General features: G+C 42.0%; 2 protein-coding genes and 1 long non-coding RNA gene across 3 annotated transcripts; 1 reads left to right on the top strand and 2 right to left on the bottom strand.

Moving 5' to 3' along the window:
• Window positions 1–465: 465 nt before the first annotated feature.
• hprt1 (hypoxanthine phosphoribosyltransferase 1) lies at window positions 466–16,341 on the bottom strand. Its single transcript, XM_039012443.1, has 9 exons — window positions 16,145–16,341; window positions 13,623–13,729; window positions 4,405–4,588; window positions 3,665–3,730; window positions 3,291–3,308; window positions 3,108–3,190; window positions 2,832–2,878; window positions 813–889; window positions 466–726 (listed from the first exon to the last, which is right to left on the bottom strand). Exons 1-9 carry the CDS (start codon window positions 16,169–16,171, stop codon window positions 679–681), a joined length of 657 nt encoding a protein of 218 aa, XP_038868371.1. The 5' UTR covers window positions 16,172–16,341; the 3' UTR covers window positions 466–678.
• Window positions 10,461–12,200, top strand: LOC120062461. The gene is made up of 3 exons (XR_005478406.1): window positions 10,461–10,795; window positions 11,180–11,394; window positions 11,984–12,200. It is a non-coding gene; the product is annotated as an uncharacterized LOC120062461 (long non-coding RNA).
• A 287-nt stretch (window positions 16,342–16,628) lies between the features above and the next one.
• On the bottom strand, window positions 16,629–23,984 carry phf6 (PHD finger protein 6). Its single transcript, XM_039012442.1, has 11 exons — window positions 23,861–23,984; window positions 21,932–22,130; window positions 20,280–20,384; window positions 19,939–20,072; window positions 19,803–19,849; window positions 19,487–19,653; window positions 19,269–19,409; window positions 18,934–19,038; window positions 18,453–18,586; window positions 18,059–18,197; window positions 16,629–17,948 (listed from the first exon to the last, which is right to left on the bottom strand). The coding sequence occupies exons 2-10, from the start codon at window positions 22,061–22,063 to the stop codon at window positions 18,059–18,061; spliced, it is 1,104 nt and encodes a 367-aa protein (XP_038868370.1). The 5' UTR covers window positions 22,064–22,130; window positions 23,861–23,984; the 3' UTR covers window positions 16,629–17,948.
• Window positions 23,985–24,386: the final 402 nt, after the last annotated feature.

Here is a 24,386-nt window from a genome sequence, read left to right as displayed (position 1 = left end):
TTTTGGGGGGAAAACTATGCAAAAAAGAATATGTAATGTATTAGGATACCTGCTCCTTCCTTTGTCCATACCACTGAAACTATTATGTATAAGTAAAGGAATTCGGTCTTCAAGTGACGTACAAACTTTCAAATCAATGTCAAGCTAAAATCAAGTTTTGTGAAATGGAAAATAATTTAAATCTTAAGTAATTTTGACAATATGATGACTAAATGTTTGTTCTACTTCCTGCTACCGTAGCATAATTTCTCAATAAATTACTAATCTACAAAAAAATAAACTCTGGGTATTGATCATTATAACAGGGCAAGCAAATGTTATATTTATTGAAAGCGATGACAGCATGCACATGGACTCACACATACCAATATGTCCAAGGCAATGTCACACCTCAGAAATGTTCAATCTTGACACTTTAAAGTGTGTGTGGTTTCTAGAGTGCAGCACAGCATGTGGGGGTTGAGAGAGGGGCTTTGCAAATCTGAGGGGCAATGTAAGTGTGTGTATATACCTCCTCAGGGACCCTGAGCAGAACATGTACATGTGTGTGAGCAAGAGTTTCAAGTGAGCTGCACTCTTGATTTGATTTTCCTGACCAAAAATATATATAAATCAGATGTATAAAATGAAAGCAACATAAAAAAGAATGATAGCCAACTAGAGGAAGGGCTGTCCTCTTCAGGCCTTGTATTTTTCCTTCCCCGTTTCACTAATGACACAGATGTGCTGGAAAGCAAACAGAAAGGAACCAATGAGACCGTTTTACTCAACATCGTTTATCTAGCTGAGAAAATCTGTTCAAAAATACTTACATTTAAATCTCTGAAGTACTCGTTGTAGTCTAGCGCATATCCCACCACAAATTTGTCTGGAACCTCAAATCCTATGACTGAAAAATAAACAAATGAAGTAAGTGTGACAGGGTGGAACCATAGTTTTCGTCCATGTTTCTCAGGGGACCCTAATTGGTGTTGAACATGTGAAAGGTATAAAAAGCACCCTTTAGTGTTTTTCAGTAAAGAGCATAGAGTTGTATAGTAATCGCAATGTTGTTTCTGTCCCATTTATGGTGTCTGAGTGCACAGGCTTCCAAGTAGTTCTACTTCTCTGAGTTGGTAAACAAACTGAAAGGGTGCATTCTGCCACCTGGAGTATGTCGTTTGACCTTACACCCTACTCCTTTAATAAACTTGGCTCTTTCTTTTCTCCTTTCTTTTTTAAACATGTGTCTCAGACTATTTCCCATAATGGGCCTAGAACCTCTATTTAATCAGATGGTTAGATACAGTGCTTTCGGAAAGTATTCAAACTCCTTGACTTTTTCTACATTTTATGTTACAGCCTTATTCTAAAATTGATTCAATTGTTTTACTCTCAAATCTACACACAAAGCAAAAACAGGTTTTTAGTAATTTTAGCAAATTTATTTAAAAAATAAAACAGAAATATCACATTTACTCAGTACTTTGTTGAAGCACCTTTGGCAGTGATTACAGCCTCGAGTCTTCTTGGGTATGACGCTACAAGCTTGGCACACCTGTATTTGGGGAGTTTCTCCCATTCTTTTCTGCAGATCCTCTCAAGCTCTGTCAGGTTGGATAGGGAGCGTCGCTGCACAGCTATTTTCAGGTCACTCCAGAGATGTTCGGTCGGGTTCAAGTCCGGGCTCTGGCTGGCCACTCAAGGACATTCAGAGACTTGTCCCAAAGCCCATCCTGCGTTGTGTTGGCTGTGTGCCTAGGGTTGTTGTCCTGTTGGATGGTAAATCTTCAGCCCCAGTCTGAGGTCCTGAGCCATCTGGAGCAGGTTTTCATCAAGGATCTCGCTGTACTTTGCTCTGTTCATATTTCCCTCGATCCTGACTAGTCTCCCAGTCCCTGCCACTGAAAAACATCCCCACAGCATGATGCTGCCACCACTAAAGCTTCACCGTAGGGATGGTGTCAGGTTTCCTCCAGATGTGACGTTTGGCAATCAGGCCAAATAGTTCAATCTTGGTTTCATCAGACCAGAGAATTTAGTTTCTCATGGTCTGAGAGTCCTTTAGATGCCTTTTGGCAAACTCCTTTGGCTGGCCCCTCTACCAAAAAGGCCTGATTGGTGAAGTGCTACAGAGATGGTTGTCCTTCTGGGAGGTTCTCTGATGTCCACAGAGGAACTCTGGAGCTCTGTCAGAGTGACCATCGGGTTCTTGGTCACCTTTCTGACCAAGGCGCTTCTCCCGCGATTGTTCAGTTTGGCCGGGCGGCCAGCTCTAGGAAGAGTCTTGGTGGTTCCAAACTTCTTCCATTTAAGAATGATGGAGGCCACTGTGTTCTTGGGGACCTTCAATGCAGCAGAAATGTTGGTACCCTTCCTCAGATCTGTGCCCCGACACAATCCTGTCTCAGAGCTCTTCAGAAAATTCCTTCGACCTCATTGCTTGGTTTTTGCTGACATGCACCGTCAACTGTGGGACCTTATATAGACAGCTGTGTACCTTTCCAAATCATGTCCAATCAATAGAATTTACCACAGGTGGATTCCAATCAAGTAGTAGAACCATCTTAAGGCTGATCAATGGAAACAGGATGCACCTGAGCTCAATTTCTAGTCTCATAGGAAAGGATCATTTGTGTGTAGGTTGAGGAAATGTTTTTATTTAATCCTATTTCATCCTTTTTAAAACAAGGCTGTAACGTAACAAAATGTGAAAAAAGGGGTCTGAATACTTTCTGGATGCCCTGTATCGGTCTGCATTATAGTTAATGTATGTGTGACAGCACAATGCCTCAGGCTATTGATTAAGATGATTCACTGAAAGCCATTTAGCAGTGTTGAAGTGAACTCACAGTCTGGTGTGTAGCCAACACTCCTTGGTGTCCTCTTCACCAACAAACTGAAAGCACAAACCAGGAAGTTGGTCATGTGACTAATGGTGTTAGAGAATTAAAATACAAAGGAAAACATGACAGTTGGAGGTTTCCATATAACTTCTCTGTAAGCAGAAGTAAGTTGCACTGTACGGTGCCTTTGCTTGATTCTACATTTACATCAAAGATGTATGGACAAATATTTAACTTTTTATAACACTGCAATGTAAGATAGAGACTTGGGGATTACTTTACCTTGCAACTTTTACCATTTTTGGGTTGTACTGTTTGAGAAGTTGCAGCAAGGTCTTCATGGTCTTTCCTGTGTCAATAATGTCCTAAAAATGACACAACAGTGAGTGTCGCTGCCAAATGTCTATAATGCTGACATAGCAAAAGGTTTAACTTAACAATGAGATAGAAGTAGTCATAACATACCTCCACAATCAGGACATTCTGTGTAAAAACAAGAGGCAGAGATGACAGAGTGTAACTGTTAGCCTTTATCAAATATAAAAGTTACTCCAGAACCCATTTAGAAATGTGCCCTTGAATGTATCCTGGTGAACCCTGCAGCCATTATAGTTATACCCTCTTGTACTTTAGACTGCATGAGAACCCCTTCAAAACTTTTATGTCAAAGTACAAAAATATACATATATATATTTATTTTTACACGTGGCCTTATTTTTCACTTTCTATGCTTATAGTTGATCCTCCAAAGTTTCCCTTTAAGAAAGTTCAAACTAGATAACTGAGGAATGTTTGACAGACATATCTATAGAAAAGGTCAGTTGAAAAGATTTCTTTACCTTCCCTGTCAGCGTAGACAGGTCATCCCCTCCAATGACTTTGATTTCACCTGTAGATTGGTCATTCTGTGTAGACATGTAATAAACAGGTGAACAGGGATAGGGGACTTTGTCAGGACAGGTCTGCTGTTATTGACATCTCTAGTGTCTAGCAGTAAGAATCCATAAACAAAGAGCTGCTAGAGCTGCTTCTTAATGTATTATATCAAGCAGCTGAGTGTGAGTGAGTGTGTGTGTGTGTGTGTGTGTGTGTGTGTGGGTACAAATACAGATGGAAATAATGGAAATTTAGTACTAATAGCAGCCAGTCTTAGTATTTACCAAGTAAGCATTTATTGTGGATACGAGCCTAGGGGATTGTCAGTCAAAACAAGTTTAAGGTAGTGCATGTTGACATTTGGCTCAAAGGTCAAATGAAAGCTTAGGTGTAACTGTGAAACCAATGGACTGAATAAAATATTATATTCTTTCCATTATGCCGTTTTTGGCAATGCCTGTAATAAATAAATTAAATAACAATAACATAAACGCTAAATACTTCTAACATCTATAATAAAATAGTAATAACTCATGAACTACCTTCCAAATGGCTCCTATTCCCTTTATAGTGCACTACTTGTGACTACTTTTGACCAGGGCCCCTGCAGGGCATGCAGGGGCCCTGGTCAAAAAGGGAAAAAAGGGAATATGGTGCCATTTGGGACACAAATTTGAAGAACAGAGCGAAGAGTGAGCCTTACGCAATAGCTCTTGAGGCGGATGAAGTCCACTGTCATAGGAATGGAGCGGTCGCTGTTACGGTTTAGGGCCTTGATGTAGTCCAACAGGTCTGCAAAGAACTTGTAACCCCCCTTGAGCACGCAGAGGGCCACGATATGGTGCCCCCCCATGTCCTTCATAATCTCCCTGGCTAGCCTCTCTGTCCTGTAGACAGGGAGAGAGAGGGTGGTCAGTCGGCACTGGTTCCTGTTTCCTATGTCTGTTTGAATAAGGGGCTACACTCTTAGAAAAAAAGGTGCTATCTAGAACCTATAAGGGTTCTTCGACTGTCTCAATGGAAGAACCATTTTAGGTTCCAGGTAGAACCCTTTACACAGAGGGTTCTACATGAAACCTAGAAGAGTTCTGCCAGGAACCAAAAAGAGTTATCCTATGGGGACAGCCGAAGAACCCCTTCGCAACTAAACTGAACTGCCAGCCTCACGTGGATGTGATCAGTTAATTGATTTGATTATAAAAGAGTTTGTGGCTATCCAGTGACAAGTTCAGTAAAGGAAGAGAACATGCTCAACTCTAAATCCTTGTGTAAACAAGTAACATAGGCTGAATGAGTAAAATAACTAACATAGTAGTAAAATAACTAACATAGGCAAAAATGTAAAAATAATTTAAAAAGGGCCAGCTTGAATATGTATTGCAATTGAAGCTTAGTTGACATGTTCTTTCATAGCAACATCTATGGATCTGACCCTTTGTTTCCAATTTCGACTAAAATGACATACCCAAATCTAACGGCCTGTAGCTCAGGACCTGAAGCAAGGATATGCATATTCTTGATACCATTTGAAAGGAAACACTTTGAAGTTTGTGGAAATGTGAAATTAATGTAGGAAAATAACACATTTGATCTGGTAAAAGATAATACAAAGAAAAAAACATGCGTTCTTTTAGTATTTTTTTTGTACCATGTTGGAATCCGCTAAACTTTGATCATTGAGATAGTAAATGAATGATAGGAAATGAAAGAGACTGGGTTTTATGTCTGAGGAAAGACAGATGGACATCTGTGTATTAGATGAAAGAGGGGTTGAGGTCAGGAGGTGAGGACAGATTCTCTTAAGAGAGTAATAAATGTTAGGAATCCTGTTACCCTCTTTATTAGCTTCCTGTAGAGCCATAAAATGTAAGGATTGGAGAGAAAGGGGAGTGTCTTAAGTGGGATGTATATAACTGTGATGTGAGAAATGTTTTGCATTCTGATTACAGCTGTACAGAACCTTTGGGATAGAATTAAACTTGGTTAAAGCTTCTCTAGTGCCCGTGGGTTATTTACTCGGAAAAATAAGAACCTAACAGATGGCGCTGCGAGCAGGGTTCACCACGATTTGTAGTCAAACCAAAGAGACCAGATCAGTGGCACAGGAGCCGGCACAACAAACAAGGTAGGCTAGTTCCTATATCTGTTTCCACTCATTTTGACATCTTGGGGAGATGAGAATCGTTGGCTGAACTAATTAGGGGATACGGACCTGGAGAGCCTGAGTTTAATTATATAAGTCCATTGTGTAACGACCGGTCGTAGCTTTATAGTAAATGGTAAGGCCCGGAAGGTAAACTCATACAGGCTGGTACCTGTAGGGTAAGTCCTAGGGGGTAACTCCCTAGTAGGTTGGTTCCTGCTAGTACTATAAAGTCAATAGTAAATCCCAGTGGATTAATACCTGTGATTACTATTAATATAGGGTGAGTCCCGGAAGGTAAGCCCGCGCAGGCTGGAACCTGCGAAGGGTGAGTCCTAGGGGGCAAATACCAGCGGGTTGGTTCCCTGCATAGCTATAACCGGGTGAGAGCCTAGTTGTATTGGCCATAAAAGTGTGAATGGAAGGTTAGTTGTGTCCCCTGTTGGGGTGGTGACCATGGCAGATTATGTGGAAATAGGAAGACAAGTGTGAATCATTTTGGTGTGGGTTATCAATATTAGTGATGTTTGAGGAAATACTGGAATAGGACATAAGGTCCTGTCCGTATTCTCCAGTAATAAATTCGCAGACGTATAGTTAATAGAAGGTGTGTATTAGACGGGATTGAAGAAATCTAAAATACCCTGAACACCGACGGGAGTGTTTAGGAATAACAGCTATTGATAGGGTGACAAACGGACCCGTTTCTCCCTGTAATATAGAGATAGCGGAATTTAATAAAGCCATGGAGGCGCTAAAAGAAGCGCACAAGCATTCTACCAATTCACCTGGAATATGGGAAAAATTTAGCAAATTTTGGAAAAAATTGGACTGCTGACGGAGAATTCAAATCAAATAAAGAATTCAGGGAGGCAATTATGAATTGGCACAAGGACATGAAACCAGAATCAAAAGCTCAATATACCAGCGTTTTGATGTCAGCATTCTATCAACGGAAAATGCGTAACGCTGAACCCATAAAGTGTGACACCAGTACTTTACTACAGAAGGCCTGGGAACGGGAGTGTATTGATAAAATTTGCGCTTCTGCTTTGATGACGGGGTTGAACCCTGTGATCAAAACGGTAATTGCGGGGGTAGTAGATTTAATTCAAGACAATGTTTTGAGAGTGGAATATGACTCGACTCACCTCGCAGACGTGCGAGGGGTTAATAGGGCCATAGAGAAAATCACTAACTATGGTTTCAATGACCAGGATAAAACTACTACATGTGACCCAGATCAGATTACTCCAAAACCTAGGCTTGATTTGCAAGAGACGGCATTGGAATCAGGAAAAGTATAGTATACAGATGGCTCTAGTTACATGAACACAGAAGGGAATAGAGTACAGGAGTACGCTGTGTGTGGTAAGCATTTGGACTAATTCATGATTTCGGTACATTGTGGTCACCACGGGGCATGTTAGCAGCGACAGGAACACCAATAAAAATGGTCTGGAGGTAGATGTATTATTAGAATAATGTCAGTTAACCAGTAAATTAGCAGTGGTGAAATGTGAAGCTCATACAAGTCGTACAGATAAAAATCGCCATAAGTTATTGTAAAGCAGACGAAATGGCTAAGGCGGTTGCCTTGGTGAGAGAAAGTGTTATGGAACCACATGCCTATATTGCGGATTCCTTACGATGAGACATTGGCTAAATTTGCCACAAGAAAACGTATTTTGGGTTGAAGATTCTAGGCGAAATGCCAAGGGAATGGATTCTAAAGGTAACACATTTAAATTATATGACCAAACACTCATTGCAAATGCAGAAGGCCTTAGGATTTGTCTAAATCATTAGACATTCTATGTGGTTTTATTTTTAAATACATTTATGTTTGATGTCGTCTTATTCTGGAATGGGATTCTAGAATGGCCGAAAGGGTGATAGGGTCACGCGGAGGTAGTGTAACCGATGTGAAATGGCTAGCTAGTTAGCGGTGGTGCGCGCTAATAGCCTTTCAATCGGTGACGTCACTTGCTCTGAGACCTTGAAGTAGTGGTTCCCCTTGCCTTTGTGCTTCCCCTTGCCTTTGTGGAGCGATGGGTAACGACGCTTCGTGGGTAACTGTTGTTGATGTGTGCAGAGGGTCCCTGGTTTGCGCGAAGGGACGCCATAAAGTTATACTGTTACAGTAGCATAGGGGTACCAAACCTAAAATGAACTTTACATTTTTTGATATGGTATGATGGTTATGGAGAATCATGGGGAAAAGGAGACCAGTGAATCGTTAGACTCGGTGGAGAGATACCATCGCCGTGTTGTGGGATTTATTGGAAGGAGTCTTTTCAATTCAGTTAAAATGAGTTTGCAGGAGGATGAAATGTTTGGAAGAGGTATTTAAATGGTTTCTGAAGGACAGGGAATGAAAGGGAGAGGAAACATTTTAATGGTGACGAAAGCCCTGAATATAAAAAATTCCTAATGAAGAATGATCAACTTCATTAGGAATTAAATAGACGGGGGTTTCATTATAAAATTCATGAGAAACACCATTTTCTATCCAAATTGTACCATTACTTTAGGAGATTATTCTTATTTTTGTAGGGAGTTATAAAGAGTTGTAATTCTAAATTGTTTATTTTTGATTTAACATGTTTTTTTTGTTTTTTTATCACGTGTTTCAAAGGGGTAAATTACCAGTTCCCCGAGGTCCTGGTTTTTAGGGTACTTATACAGTGGTACTGTGTTCAGGCTGCATATAGAAAGGGAAATATATGTTAATAAGGGATGACAGTAACTTCAAATAGACTGTGATATGTATTGCTATCTTCATGATCTGGTAACTTAGAAAATGTTGTTTTCAGCAGTAACATTATGTTATGCTTTTTGATATTTGTCGTAGAGATGTTATTAAGAAAAGGTTAATGTCATAATTCGTCAGAGTCAATGTTTGTCTAGTTTCCTGAAACAGAAATGTAATGAACTTAACCTCAAAAAAGCACAGATCATAACAACAGTTATCATGGAGGGTGACGTCAGATCGTGTTTCAATGCATGGTAGAAATAATTTGACCATAGACAGTGTGTGAAGCTCAAAACCCTCCCTAACCGGCTGAAGAAAGAGCGATGAAGGCGTGCTGAGAGACAGTGACTTTTACCACTCCTATCTGAGTCCCAACCAAAACCAGGGCCGGGGTGCTGAGAGACAGTGACTTTTACCACTCCTATCTGAGTCCCAACCAAAACCAGGGCCGGGGTGCTGAGAGACAGTGACTTTTACCACTCCTATCTGAGTCCCAACCAAAACCAGGGCCGGGGTGCTGAGAGACAGTGACTTTTACCACTCCTATCTGAGTCCCAACCAAAACCAGGGCCGGGGTGCTGAGAGACAGTGACTTTTACCACTCCTATCTGAGTCCCAACCAAAACCAGGGCCGGGGTGCTGAGAGCGCGTGTGGAGTGAGCGTGGAGAGAAAGAACAAGCTCAGGTGGGAGAAACGGAAGTATCTACTTGGATATTAAAATCGGGACATTATCAAGGGCCATGAAGTGTGACAGGCAAAAGTTACATGTGCCGTTGGGAAAATTAACTGTAAACGATATCTGAAGAAGACACGCTAGAATGATAAGTGCCGGGTGAAGTACAGGGGGTTAGTGGGGTGGTGGTATACGCCCTGCTAACTATTTAAACTGAAAATGCATTGAGATACTGATCGTTCTTTACCAGGCCACTCTTGACAGGAAAACAGGGAAAAGGGGGGGATGTAATGAGAAGAGTTATGACCGGCAATAAAAGGTTGTTTATAAATGTGTGTTTTAACAGGGATGATCTGTGCTAAGTTGGCAAACTAGAATTTGAGCACTAGACTCAAAGTAAGAACTGAGGTCAGTCATTCTAAATTCAGTTTGGATAATTTATAAAATGTTTTAATAGTGATTGGGATACAGCGAGAGAGAATTGCTAAAGCACGATGAGGGGTGGAGGGCGCTGCTAACATTTATGTGGCCGAGAAAGTCTCCAGAAACTTATCTCCAAGTGTCATCCTGAGGGGAGGTGGTTTGTTTGGGAGACTGACTGGATGATAGCTTGGGACGAACTCATTAATGCTCTGTATTAAGAGTTTTTTATGTTACATCGCATCAATGAGTGGTGCTGAGTTATTAAACATGTACTTTGTTTCTCTTTTCTTTTCAAGTCAATATGTTTTTAGGTTTCGTGGAACATGAGGGTGTTCATTGTTCCAGAGAAGGGAATGATGTAAATTGACTAACTGATTTGAGAATGTGTTAGTAGGTTTGTAAAATGTAGAAAATGCATTAGGAGCATAGTGTGTTATGGGTTAGATGTAATGATATAGGAGTATCATTCCCAGAGACCGAATATTGTTACAGGAGATAGCTCATAGAAGGAGAGCAGCTAACTGTACACAATATGGGGATTTAATTGAACGTTACACATACCCAGATAATGGTGAAAGTAGAAGAGATAGTGTTGTCATTTCAGACACTATTGTCAACTTTCAGTAATGAGTTTGTCACAGAAGGCATAACACTTAAAAGAATAGCAACCGATCCCTGTATACAGGAGGCCACATCGCCAGAAGGAAAGTTTGCTGTGATAATCACATCTCCTGCAGAGTGTGATTAAGAGACATGTGACTCAGAGTTTTTGTACGGTTGGATACTCTTCCAACGCCACTAATCTCTCCCCCATTTCTGACAGATAGTAAACATTTGACATACCTCCCAGTAGATTGGGACCGAACCACGGTAAATGGTAAGTGTCAGAAGGTGGCTGCTTATCAACTGTTGGGGCCCAAAGTCTACATGTTAACAAAGGTGTTTACAAACGGGTGGGGGGTAGATCGGCCCTGGGATGAGCGATGTGTACCTAACTTGAGCACAGGGATGTATTATCCGCACGTACCAACTGTAGCAGAATACAGGAGGTCAGTGGAGATGTTGGTGGCTAGAGACCAAGGGATAAACTGGGAAACAGGTAGGGGGTAGCTGACAGGTTCAGTCCTAGACTTATCAGTAAAACACGAAGACAATAGGAGAGCAGGAGACAAATTCCGAGCAATAGCTATTCTCACAGCAGTCGCTGTAGGGACAGTAACAGGAGCAGTAGTAGAAGCGTAGAATGCTATATTGATAGCATGTAATGGGACTACTGCGCAAATGAGGGATATTGTGAGACTATAGTCATGGCCATGTTGGAAGTAGCAATGGTTACTTTAGTAGCATTGTTGGGATATCAGTTTATGACGACTCATGTCACACGGATTGGTTACTGGTAACTGGGGGACCAATGGGAGGACAGGGGATGTGATTATTCAAATATCACAAATGATGTTGTCAGGAAATAACCCATGTGTTGCAGTGTGCATATCCTCAGGTGGAAGCAGAGATATAACCAAGGGCACGGGCTGAATTCTGGAGATTGAGTGTACATCAAGAGACACCAGGCGGGGGTGTTGGAACAGCATTGGTTTGAGAGACACTACTCCGTACAGTACCTGCAGTGGTTAAAATCGTCATGTCTCTCCTTGGGGGGTGCATAGTTTTCACGTGAAGTGAGGTCCAACTGCATAATGGGTGAGTGAAGACACCATGACACAGGAAGCGGAGCGAGAGAGAGAGACTAGATTCCATTGTAAGACATAGATGGGTTGGGTCTGGGAACTACTATAAACATCATAGTTGGATTGGGGTTTAGCTGCTTTATGGGTTAATGCATCATATGATAGAGGATAGAGGGGTACTGTGAACAAAATGTTGAAGGCATTGATGTGAAAGCAGATACAGTGCTGAGATACCTCAAGAGGATGGAACGTGGATTAGGGATAGACACTTGCATATCAGGTGTTGGTGCCTATCAGGTGAAATGGAGAAGATGGGGAACAAAGTGAAAATGACATGACTTGGGAACACCTCTCAGAACCTGGGGCCTAAAGGGGAAGACTGGGTGAAAGCATGAGGAAGCTTTTAGAGGTTTCATTTTTGTGGAACCCAGCAGGAAATTATCCTGGAGGCATAGAGTCAGGTGAAGAGAGTGGGAATTGTCATGGTTTCAGACTTTGGTTTTCATGCATATATAAATATGCATAGCTTATCACATTGTTAATACTGTTATGTTTTATGGTTTTTTTTTTGCATTCCAAGTCTTGTGCTATCACTCTCTTAGGAACAGAAGGGGAAAGTGGAGAAACTAAAAGCTGCTCCCTCTGCCATTGAAGGAGACCGCAGATTCAGCTGGAATGGCATTTTGTTGTGTGATCATAGTTCGGAGGCCATAAGTCTCTGAATTTGTACACCTTGCGGTGAATGTTTGTTCATTTGTTTGTTTGTTTAATTCATGTTTTATAATCATTTGTTAGTTATTTTTCTTTATTTTTCTTAAAAAAAAAAAAAAAATGGTGTCCCATTTTCTCCCCAATTTTCGTGGTATCCAATCGCTAGTAATTACTATCTTGTCTCATCGCTACAACTCCCGTACGGGCTCGGGAGAGACGAAGGTCGAAAGCCATGCGTCCTCCGAAGCACAACCCAACCAAGCCGCACTGCTTCTTAACACAGCGCGCCTCCAACCCGGAAGCCAGCCGCACCAATGTGTCGGAGGAAACACCGTGTACCTGGCCCCCTTGGTTAGCGCGCACTGCGCCCGGCCCGCCACAGGAGTCGCTGGAGCGCGATGAGACAAGGATATCCCTACCGGCCAAACCCTCCTTAACCCGGACGACGCTATGCCAATTGTGCGTCGCCCCACGGACCTCCAGGTCGCGGCCGGCTGCGACAGAGCCTGGGCGCAAACCCAGAGACTCTGGTGGCGCAGCTAGCACTGCGATGCAGTGCCCTAGACCACTGCGCCACCCGGGAGGCCTGTTAGTTATTTTCTATTCATGTTTTATTATTGTTTATCCATTTAAGTAATTTCCAAGTTTATGTAAAGTGAACATTAGGTCGCTATTGTTCAAGAGGAAGGACTGTTGGAATCGGCTAAACTTTGATCATTGAGATAGTAAATCAATGATAGGAAATGAAAGAGACTGGGTTTTATGTCTCTGAGGAAAGACAGATGGACATCTGTGTATTAGATGAAAGAGGGGTTGAGGTCAGGAGGTGAGGACAGATTCTCTTAAGAGAGTAATAAATGTTAGGAATCCTGTTACCCTCTTTATTAGCTTCCTGTAGAGCCATAAAATGTAAGGATTGGAGAGAAAGGGGAGTGTCTTAAGTGGGATGTATATAACTGTGATGTGAGAAATGTTTTGCATTCTGATTACAGCTGTACAGAACCTTTGGGATAGAATTAAACTTGGTTAAAGCTTCTCTAGTGCCCGTGGGTTATTTACTCTGAAAAATAAGAACCTAACAACCATCATCTTTGAAATGCAAGATTAAGGCCATAATGTATTATTCCAGCCAAAGGCACAATTTAGATTTTGGCCACTAGGTGGCAGCAGTGTATGTGCACAGTTTTAGACTGATTCAATGAACCATTGCATTTATGTTCAAAATTTTGTCTCAAGACTGCCCAAATGTACCTAATTGGTTTATAAATACATTTTCAAGTTTATAACTGTGCACTCTCCTCAAACAATAGCATGGTATTCTTTCACTGTAATAGCTAATGTAATTGGACAGTGCAGTTAGATTAACAAGAATTTAAGCTTTCTGTCAATATCAGATATGTCCATGTCCTGGGAAATGTTCTTGTTACTGACAACCTCATGTTAAATCACATTAGCTCAACCGTCCCGCGGGGGACCCACCGATCCTGTAGAGGATAAATTATTAAGACCACACTGCCAGTAACAACCCACCTGTCAAGGATGAGTCCATGTGGGATGTAGACCCGGTCCAGGTCATCAGCATAGTGCTTTGGGATGCAGAAGAGGTCCAGATCATATCCCTGCTCATCATCGCTGATCTGGAACACAGATCACATGCTGACAATCTACCTGATCAATGCCGTGCCTGTGATGTGGAACTGCTATGACGCAGCAGGGAAAGGGTTAAAGAAATCACAGGGGCGTTATCTAAACGGGACACAGAGAGAAGTAGGGCAGTGGGAATAGAGGTGAAGACACTAAAGGTTGTTCACTTTACAACTATCACAACGCACCCTCCCCTCTGGCTGGTATCACTGGTGCAACTGACTTCTGGCAGAGCAAATCACACCCACACTTGCTGCCGCAGCTGCAGCCTCCTCTCAATACTGACCGAGGCAGGTGAGAGCAAAACACACATTGCCAGCCCCAATTCTAGGAAAGAGGAATCAGTCCACTCCAATCATGCAGTCATCTAACGCACCCCCCAGCTTCTATTAAAGACTCCACTGTTCGTCCCTGGCATCGACTTTGAACTAATACAAGATTACTCTGCGAAGAAGTCTCTCAATTTTAATAAACACTGCCTCTTTTCAGAGATGCCATACTAATCCTGGAAGCGATATACCCCATATGTTTTCAAATCTAATTTCCTACTGAGGGGTCAACAGCCCTGCACTTGAATCCAGAGAGCGGGATGTGTGTCCCAAATGGCACCCTTTCCCTATATAGTGCAGTACTTTTATATGGAATAGGGTGCCATTTGGGATGCACAGAGAGCTTCATCAGAGTCATGTGACAGCAGAGTGGCCACCAGACCAGGCCCAGAGGTGCCCAGGGATTGGGGTGTGATCACGGGTCTCTCGCCTGCCCTGGCCCCTGGCTGACATTTACACACTCTGTAAGACGCCATAAAAGGGTTACTTATTATAACAATGTAGTTACATGTAGGCCTAAGCTACATGCACTGTGGATAATCCTATGAGACATGTCCTCACATTTTCTGACCTGGGACAACTGTGTGTTCTCCTTCCCATGCCAGTCCAACTGAAATATATTCCTATGTACTCATGCGATTTGGCTCAGAACAGATGAAGTTCACGTGCAGAGAAATAAGGACTGATAGTGAGCCATGCAGGTACTAGGCAGTTGTCTGGGGACTACAGATCCTACAGCAGTCTTCCTCCCACCTGTTGTCTACTACAGGTGCTGCTGTACTGGGTTCAGCTGGTGGGAGAACAGGGGAACAGTTCCCTCAAACTATCTTATAGCTCTACCAACAGCACATCACATCAGGTCTTACTATGTAGCACCATAATCACAAATGTGCAATCGAGTTATTATTAAACCAAAAAGAGCCCTCCAAAAGACGACATAACAACCAAGCTATGAATCATAAGTTGACCTGAATGTAAGCTTGTACTAGTGTAGAGAAATGTACTTTGTAACCGTTGTGAAAGCAATGTGTGTTGTTATGATACAATAATTCCTATCTAAAGATGGAGTGAGGCATTCCTCCCCACAGTGGCCCTCTCTTACCTATCTCTTTTAAACAAGGGCCCACTTATCAGCAGTAGGGGTGAATGTAACACTGTAGTTTCTCCAGTCCCTACAGACTGACTGACTCTCCAAGCCATGTCTGCAAAACCTGCTGCATTCAGCATGTTGTCTGTGTCATCAATCGATAAGCAACTGCCAGCATGTGACTCCCAGACTACAGACAGGGCAAGTTTGATAGCAAAAAGAAATGCTATACTGACATAGGCAATAAAATGTGTTATTATGTTGGAAATGGCTACAAAAGCAAAATGTGTTCTTCTGCAATTTACATCTTCTTGTACTTCTGTAAATATATGGTGAAATATATGGAGAAATATAATGATAAAATGCATACCAGTGAAATGAGGATATCATGCTGGTTGCAGTACAGCAGTAATCCCCAAAAGCCTGTAGGCTGTCGTTTTCCAAAAATAAACTACTCTGGGTGACAGGACTGAACCAAAAAAAATGTATTGGTTGGAGAGACAAGCAATATCCCGCCCCATATGGCATGCATATATATTCGTTTCGAAGTTAGATATAACTTGCATTTTGTTCGTATTTTAAAGAAAACTACTCTAGCGCTATTATTGGTCAATTGAATATGTATCTGTATATTCGTCCTACTGTATGAATCAAGATTAGTGGTATGGTATAACAAGTATAACATGTGCCATGCGTGTTAGCACGCGTGCGACGCCCCAGGCCGCGTTTAGTTATGTAGCTAGACAGCTATTTTTGTTGTTGAGATGACATGAGTGATTTTTAAAGTGAGCGTGCGATGACACGTTTGAAGCATTAAAAATGAACACATAAAGGACATCGTAATAATTTGGAAAATGTACATTTACAGGGGCGAATGGCGCGTATTTCCGTTAAAAAAAACTAGTTACGACCCATTCCTCTTTGACTCGAAATAGCAGTCATGCTGAGTTCGCAATATGAACACCCATTTGAATCAGCATTGCAAGACTTACCACAACACAGGGGCTGCTTGACGCCATGTCCGTTTCGTCGTTTAGATCACGACCCGCTTTTTCTCCGACAAAATTCTTGTTTTTGCTAGACTCTGTCACCTAAAATGAGTTTCACCTCTTTAACAGCAGACCACCTAGCAACCTACGTACAGTAGATCTTCCGCAAAACCACTGCAGGACCTGCGGAGCTGGTTGTAGGACTGAATAACGAATCAAATGAGGGGAAAACCTGATGTACCGCCCATTTTGGATAGAATCTGTCATTGCCATAAAATCATGTAGACAAAACGCAATGCGGGGCACTGTATGATATTCCCCTCACTATGAATATGGAAAATGGCAACGTCAATTACCAAGCAGTTTCTTCAAACCATGCACCTGTAATGTAGCATTCTAGCTACCCAATTGATCAATATGTTGTTGATCAACATGCCCATTCTAAATCAACAGTACCGTTTTAAATAGAAATGCTCCAAAACAATAATACATTTTCAACCTGCTTTTCTGTGCAGCGGACTGTATTCCGTTTTTATTGCCAACAATAAACTTACTTCAAACGATATATAGCCTGGATAGAGATCAAGGTTTAACTAAACACAGACTACCATTTAGACATCTAGCCGGTTGAACCCAGAAGACGTTGTTGTTGACTGGGGTAGTGCGGAAGGGCCTTCTTGCTCTGGTCAACATCCAGGTATCTGTGACATTCTTCACCCTATTATCTGACCATAACAAAACTCCTCCAATCCCAAAGCGTCCATCAACAACCACTATTTGTGAGGCATCTTATATTGATCTGGCAGTTTAAAAGTTAAAAAAAATCATATTTGGAAGCTTTCGAAATAACATGCCTGGTACAATATTCAAATCATAAAAGGAAAAAGGAATACTGCCACCTGCTGGACAACATAAAAAAAAAACATTCTTGGTTTCTTATGTTGGACAAAAACATTTCAGCAGTATAATAAGTGTAATACAAAATGTATATTGTAGCCTGTAATTGTAACCCTTCACGAATACAATTGTGGATGCTGAGAAAATGAGAATAGCACAAAAACTTAAGTCAATATTCTTTCCTTATAAAGAAGTCTGCATGGGCATGTTGGAGCAATACAGAACATGAATAAACAATCTAAAGTGCTGCATGCTAGCAGATTAACTTTAATCCTGATTGACTATAAAGAAAGCCACAAATATTCAATAGTATTCATGATTATGATAGTTGTCAAACAATACACTTTTTTTTAGAGAAGTAAAAAAAGGAATTTCTTGAGAGAAGATTACAGCTACAACAAAGTAAATCAAATTCCATGATTAGGAAGAGACTGGTGAAAAAAAATGTACAATATTACAAGGCAGCCTCCTTGAAGAAGAGCTAGAGGAAGAAGAATATTGTTTGTATAGGACTATGGAATGCTGTGGGGCACATGGGAAGCAAGATACAATGAATGTTGATAACTTTGTTGAGTCATGTCTTCTTTAAGAGCAATACAACATGTATTACAGGGAGACCACAACTCTCATGCTTCGTCTTTCACCCAGCAGCAGTGTTTTGCTCTTAGTACTCCAGTCCGTCCGTGCCATTTCTCATCCATGAAACTTAACAATATGAAAGAGGTTTGTGAAGAAGCCAGGGGCTGACATGTTCACATCTGGCAGGGGTGTGTGTCTGATGTTTGAAGAAACTGAAATGGTGAATGAGGGGGCTGGCAGTAACCCCCTACTTCGGGAGAACGCAATAGAAAAATATCTTTGCTCCATCTTGGATATCCCCTCTTCTTATCCTGCAATTCTTAACCATCACCTGTGAAGGGAGTACATTGACATCAGCCATATACCAAATACTTGACAGCTGCTGGCCTATTGGTACTTATTCATCACCATTTGATCCAGGCAGGTGTGACAGTGCCATACCTAGTTGCCATTGATTTGTGGCGGAGGCAGAGGCAGTGTTCCCCCGTGATCAATGGCCGCCCTCTCTCTGTTGCGACTCTCCCTCTCCTCATCCTCCTCATCCCGCTCCTCATTCCCACTGTGATTCTTACAGTACAGCCTGGAGCAGAGACAATAGTGTAATGTCAACTTATATCTTTACGACAGTTACATATCATTACAGACAGGACAGGAATATTAACTTGAGGATTATTATTGAGGTCTGTCAGGAGCAAATAAATTATACTATATTTAAGTAGTTGCAATGTAATTAATCACCAACAGCAAACTAAGTGTGTATTTTATGAACCAGAAGAAAACTATCCATAGGTGAGGACTTGACACCTGAAAATGAGAAAGCAGAGGGGATTCTCACTTATAGATGCCACGAGCCATGTTCTCTATGTACTTGGCCTTGTCCTGCAGGCCGCAGTGATAATGATAGGTCTTCACACAGGCTTTGATCTCACAGCCAATAGTGGCTCCCAACTGGGTACACAGGGTACATTTCTGGAAGAGACCATCAATATACAGTTACATTTTTGTAATTTAGCATATGCTCTTATCTAGAGCAACTTACAGTCAGTGGATTCAACTAAGGAAGGTACATCCATAGAACTATAATACTTATTTAATAGGATCTCTATGGGTACATCAATCTGATTGGTAATACAACAGCAGGTCTCTGATACAGCATTAGCAACTTTCAAGGATCTTCCCCCATATTCAGTAGAAATGCATTAAAATTCTCTGCAAATAAAATTATTAGTTGCTAGTGCTAGTAAGCTACTTGTCCCACTGAGCAACCCTTGCGTCTTCACATTACCATACTACAGTGCTATCTGCAAGGTTCTCACCATTCTCTTCCCCCTCTTGATTTCCTGGATGACCGTTTTGATGTCAAAGTTCCCAAATTCAGCCCGTGAGGAGGTAGTGAGTTGGACGGTTCCCGATGAGAACAGCTGCCAGGTAGGAGTGACGACCAGGTCAGATGACAGACAGGGCAAATCAGAGTATAGCAGAAAATACCTTTAAAATGGATTGTGCTTTTCCAATCCATACATCTTCCAGAAAGTAATGCTTGGACAAGCAATAGTATATAGACCATCTTCAGCAGAAAATTCATTTTTTTCTGATGAACAATGATTGTTACAGCTTAGTACAGACTGACAAGTGATTAGATAATTCTTACCATGCACTTGTAATGTGCAGCAACCTTTTTTGCATTATCTGCATGTAGCACGCCCCGCATCTCGTTCTCCTCCTCTCCGGAGTGGCAGAAGCCACAGCGCTGGCCACCGTCCCCAGAGCCCCTCAGAGGGGACCTGTCCCTCTGAAAGACAGACACACACCTCAGGATACATTTTCAGGGCAAATGTTTTGTGTGTGTGTGTGTGTGTGCGGTCTTACATGCGAGGAGCTCTCATCATCTACACCTTGAGAGGAGGTCGAGCGTGTGTCCTCTGATTGGCCACGGGATCCAACTTTGATTCGCTCTTTCTCTAATCTCCCACGCCCCCTACTCCGTGGAGGGGAGGAGTCAGAGTCATTGGCAACACCTCCTTGTTCCTGTTCATCTGAAAAATATAAAATTGGAAACATCAATACACCAGCAATTCACCCTCAACAACAGTATAGAGAGTTATCCCCGTGTTCTACTTTAAAAGTGTCAAAAGAAAAGCCATCCCTTGTGTGCTGAGCATCACATAGCAGAGAAGTTAGATACCTTCACTGGCATCCTGGGAGGCATCCCGGTGTTTGCGACAATACACACTACATCCAAAGACAGAAATATTAGGATCATTTTTAACAGAAACGTCAAGCTAAATGTTTTAATAAGGTTATGTACACAGGGCACTTACAGGTAGCTCCCTTGTGAGGGATTCTCTTTGACCTGGGCCTTGTCCCATACTGCACAGTAGTAGTGATACGTCCGCCGGCATGTCTTCACATCACAGCCAACAGTGGCACCAGGCCGATGGCAGGACCAACACATCTGAAGGGGAGGAGAAGAATAAGACCTCCCATCTCACTAGCTGAACCTGGCAACTCACCGTGGTATGAGTCCTAAAAGGCACACCATTCCCTAAATCGTGCACTAGTTGACCAGACTTGCCGTAGTGCACTAATAGGGATTAGGGTGCCATCTAGAACACATTCCAAATGTGAGGACATGTGGGAATATCTTGCCATAGAGACTCACAAGTTTATTCCCTCTCTTGATCTCCTTTCTCACGTCCTGGACAGAAAACCCCCCGATGTTCTCGTTGCAGTCTGAGTGAGATGTAACCAGCGCGGAGGAGAAAAGCTGCACAGGGCAATGACAAAATCATTCAACAGAATACATGGACAACACAAGCAATAACTATGTTCTACTTCTCAGAGAGCAAAACTAGGGCTGGCACTACTACCATGTAACTGACGTTATGGATGAAGACTTCAAATAAAATAAGTCATAACCGTTTTGAAATAGTTTTGTAACAGCTGACTGAAGACAGGATGGCTGGGCATTCATGCAGTCGAGTCCGTTTCAGTGGTGACATGGACTCGTAATGTGATGAAACTTTTTTGCTCCTGGCTGAAACAAGCAAGTTGTAGTTGCAAATGAGTCTTCGGTTGCCTAGGCAACACCACCCTCCCTGCAGCAGCAGCACACATAGAAATATCATTAATAGAACAGGCTTGGAACCGCTAACCCTGGCAATTTGACTGGTAAACTCATGGGTACGCTCATGGTAATGTAATATGTTCATTCGAATTATGTTAACTGATGTGGCTCATGCGATGGAATGTATTTTTTTTAAATGTCAGTTTCGTAATCACAGCACTTACTGATTGGTACTTCCTGTTTTGCTCCTCGCAATGGCTGCCAGTCCACCCATTATGCCATCATTGACTTGAATGGGGACGCCTGTTCTATTCATTCTATTTCTATGGCAGCACATGCTGTCAGGAGAGGAGAAAATGTGAGTCTTTGGGGGGGGGGGGGGGGGGGGGGGGGGGGGGGGTTATGGTGGCCGCGGCCTGGCCAATTACCACCAACCAAAATTCCATGACCGTCAAAGCCCTAAGAAGAATAAGGATTCACAACTGAGACACAAGGACACTCCCCGCTAAATCGGAATAATAAGCTGCAATACAGAAATAGATATGATTGTAGGGCCGGGATGATACCAGTATTGCAATATCTTTTCCATGACAAAAAATGAAAACACGAATCAGACCATACTGTTTCGTGTTTCGTCCTGATAAAAAACAGCTGTATGTCAAATATTGTGTGCTGTAGCTTAGAAAATAAATATATGTAACTCTGGATGACAACAATGTTTGTTTCCAACATTAGGGTGGTTTACCTAAAGAAGTTCAATCCGCTTCGAGTTTAGTTTCCTTGCCACGATAATAATGAGTATCGTGATACTGGTATCATCCCGGCCCTATATGATTGCTTTTGTAACAGTGTTGCTTACATCCCTCTCCTTGCCCCATCCTGGGCTCAAACCAGGGACCCTCTGAACACAATGACAACTGACACCCACAAAGCATCGTAACCAGTCACTCCACAAAGCCGGGTCCCTTGCAGAGCAAGGGAAACAACTACTTAAAGGTCTCAGAGCGAGTGACGTCACTGATAACAAGTTAGCCATTTCACATCGGCTACACCTACAGTGTCTCAAAAGTGGTTCACAATGATCTGTTTTTTAACCTGTAACATGGATATCAATACTATCATATTGTGGAGTGACACTTAAATATGGTTTTATATGATAGTTAAATTGGTTGGCATTGAGAAACCCTTATGGATGGCCAATGCATACAGTAGTCAGTGCTATACCACCGACTGGGGGTTCTTCTCACCATGCACTTATGGTGGGCTGCCACCTTCTGGTTGTCCGACACTAGCAGCTGTCCACACTCCTTGTCCCGGTTCGTCCTGCAGAAGGCACATTTTCGCAGCTTTGCTGCCGCTCCCTTCCTCTGTGCCGACATGGTCGGTCTCTCTCACAAACTCTCTCGTCGTCTCCTGTATCGTCTCTGTGACAGTCAGTGAGCTCTTCTGTTCGTGAGAGGGACAGAAAGAACGAGAGGTAATCACTTGATAGCAGCACCAAGTTGACCTTGTTAGTAAACCCCAATAGATACTATAGATTACACTAGACAGGTAAGGTACAGGTTTATTGCTGTCAGCGAATAATTTTTTAAAATTGTATTTTATTAAAATGTAACCTTTATTTTACTAGGCAAGACAGTTAAGAACAAATTTATATTTGCAATGATGCCCTACTGGGGAACAGTGGGTTAACTGCCTTGTTCATGGGCAGAACAACATATTTTTACCTTGTCAGCTCGGAGATTCAATCCAGCAACCTTTCGGTTACTGGCCCAATACTCTAACCACTAGGCTACCTGCCAGATAATGATATCTGAAGGTATTATTAAAAAAAACTGTTAAGGCCCTCCAAGTTCCTAAAATCTAGGCCTACATATGAAACCATACCGCTGTTGGTTGCTGGAGGTGACGTACTGTGTTTCATGGATACATTGCTAACATGTTGTGTAATCATCAGTGAAACAAAAGGTGAATTTGGTTGAGACTTGGAGACAAATAAAATAGGGGTGGGCCTGTGGAACATTTCTCCTGTTTTTTGGAAGTTAAGCCCCTCGGCTACTGCCAATTCCATTGTTGGTGTAGGTGTGGTGTATCTGTGTGTACATGCATGTGTTGGAAGAAAAGAAAAGCAGAAAAGTCAAGTAAATTGTTGAAAGACGGTAGAATACATTTTATGATCGAGAAGTGTAGAGGACAAAATCTACAATTTACCCCAAGAACAGCTATAGTCAAATCAACAAAAATCGATAATTTTTTTTTTTACAATAACTCGTAGAATTCATTAGGTTAAGATATAATATTTTAATAGGAAATGGAGACATTACATACAAACACTGAAAAGTGAGAGGCCCTGATCACAAAAATCTGAAAAACACCAGAAAAATGTAAAGGTAAAAGTTGTATTTCACAGTAACATTCAATCTCTATAACCTCATGTTCTCCTAATAACGAAACTGGGTGTTTTTAATCACAATGGCATGCACCGCAACGCCTTGGTTTTAAACACAGCTGCCATGATAGCTCAGGAAGAGGATCTCACAGCGACGGGCGGCAACAACGCAGCACAACGTGCATGCTCACCAGCCAAGTAAACAACGAAGGATATATAGCTACTAAACTATCAATGAAATCTTCAAGAATTACACACGAAACACAGTGACATATAGTGCTACGAACAGTTTAGATTAATGATCGTGTTGGTCTGTTTTTTGGGGGGAACATCGCGTACACAATCTTGTCAAAATACTATTTATTTCAGTGTAAGTTTTGAAATAAAAAAAGGGGTGTGTGTGTGCCTCTTCCAAACTGTATAAGAACACTACCATTTCGGTACACTGCTCATCGAAAGACGAGCACTGTAGGCCCTCGTCGTAGGACAGAAAGGCCCGAACCAGTAAAACAAAGATAGTCCTTTCATTTGTGATCATAACTAACCGTTTAAACATACTTTATTCTAGTATATTTCTGTTCAGGGTGAAGAGGCGCGTGTAGGTTTTGAGTGCTTTCTACGCAGAGCGCCATACGTGATGTATTCACATTCAGCAGTGAACACCGAGGGACTTCAGCGAGCTTGTCCGTCAGCAATTCCCATCGACCTAAAACCTAACAATAGTTACCTGATAAAAAAAATACCGATCATTCCTTTAGTACAGTGCCGAAAGATATTTAGATCTTACCAGTCTCTGTGGGATTTTGTCACGTTGCTGTGCTGGATAGAAGGGGTGAAAGTGTGATCAAGAGTGTGTGTGTAGTTTCCCCCTTTTTTTAATCAGTGATCGCTTGTGTTCGGTTTCAGCACTGCGTAGCATTCGAGTGACGTTGCGCACTGCAAAAAAAAAACTTAAACACGCCCCCACGCTATGCACGCACATTTTCCCCCTGAAAATTATGTACCAAGAAGCACTGATGCCATTGAACAAATAAGGGAGTGGTCGAAATTTACACCATTGTCACACGGAGGAAAATGGGGGAGGGTCATGCTTTTTCAATTTCAGTCAGGGGGAACATCGTGTACAAGGGGAGGGTTAATATTTTTTTATTTAGTCCAGGGGAGGGTCATGTAATTTGCAATCAATTAATGAACCTGGTTTGTGGTAATCTAAGCGCTGGCCATACCATTATAGGTTCAGGGGTGTGTTCGAAATATTTTTGCTATTTCCACATTTAAAAATGATCTGCGCAGTGCTGGCGGGTATTGATGAA

The sequence above is a fragment of the Salvelinus namaycush genome, chromosome 17, assembly GCF_016432855.1.
Source record: "Salvelinus namaycush isolate Seneca chromosome 17, SaNama_1.0, whole genome shotgun sequence".
In the NCBI taxonomy this organism is placed as follows: Eukaryota; Metazoa; Chordata; class Actinopteri; order Salmoniformes; family Salmonidae; genus Salvelinus; species Salvelinus namaycush.
This window is presented reverse-complemented; position numbering and strand designations above follow the sequence as displayed.

Excerpts from the sequence above, each read along its gene's own strand:
- hprt1 (XM_039012443.1), bottom strand. The coding sequence starts at position 16,171 with ATGGCGTCAAGCAGCCCCTGTGTTGTG. Across the intron at positions 13,730-16,144 it reads CAAGCAGCCCCTGTGTTGTG|ATCAGCGATGATGAGCAGGG; the intron begins GTAAGTCTTGCA and ends TCTGTGTTCCAG. Across the intron at positions 890-2,831 it reads TGTTGGCTACACACCAGACT|TCATAGGATTTGAGGTTCCA; the intron begins GTGAGTTCACTT and ends TTTATTTTTCAG.
- phf6 (XM_039012442.1), bottom strand. The coding sequence starts at position 22,063 with ATGTCGGCACAGAGGAAGGGAGCGGCAGCAAAGCTGCGAAAATGTGCC. Across the intron at positions 19,410-19,486 it reads ATGATGAGAGCTCCTCGCAT|AGGGACAGGTCCCCTCTGAG; the intron begins GTAAGACCGCAC and ends TCTGTCTTTCAG. Across the intron at positions 19,039-19,268 it reads CTGCACATTACAAGTGCATG|CTGTTCTCATCGGGAACCGT; the intron begins GTAAGAATTATC and ends CCTACCTGGCAG.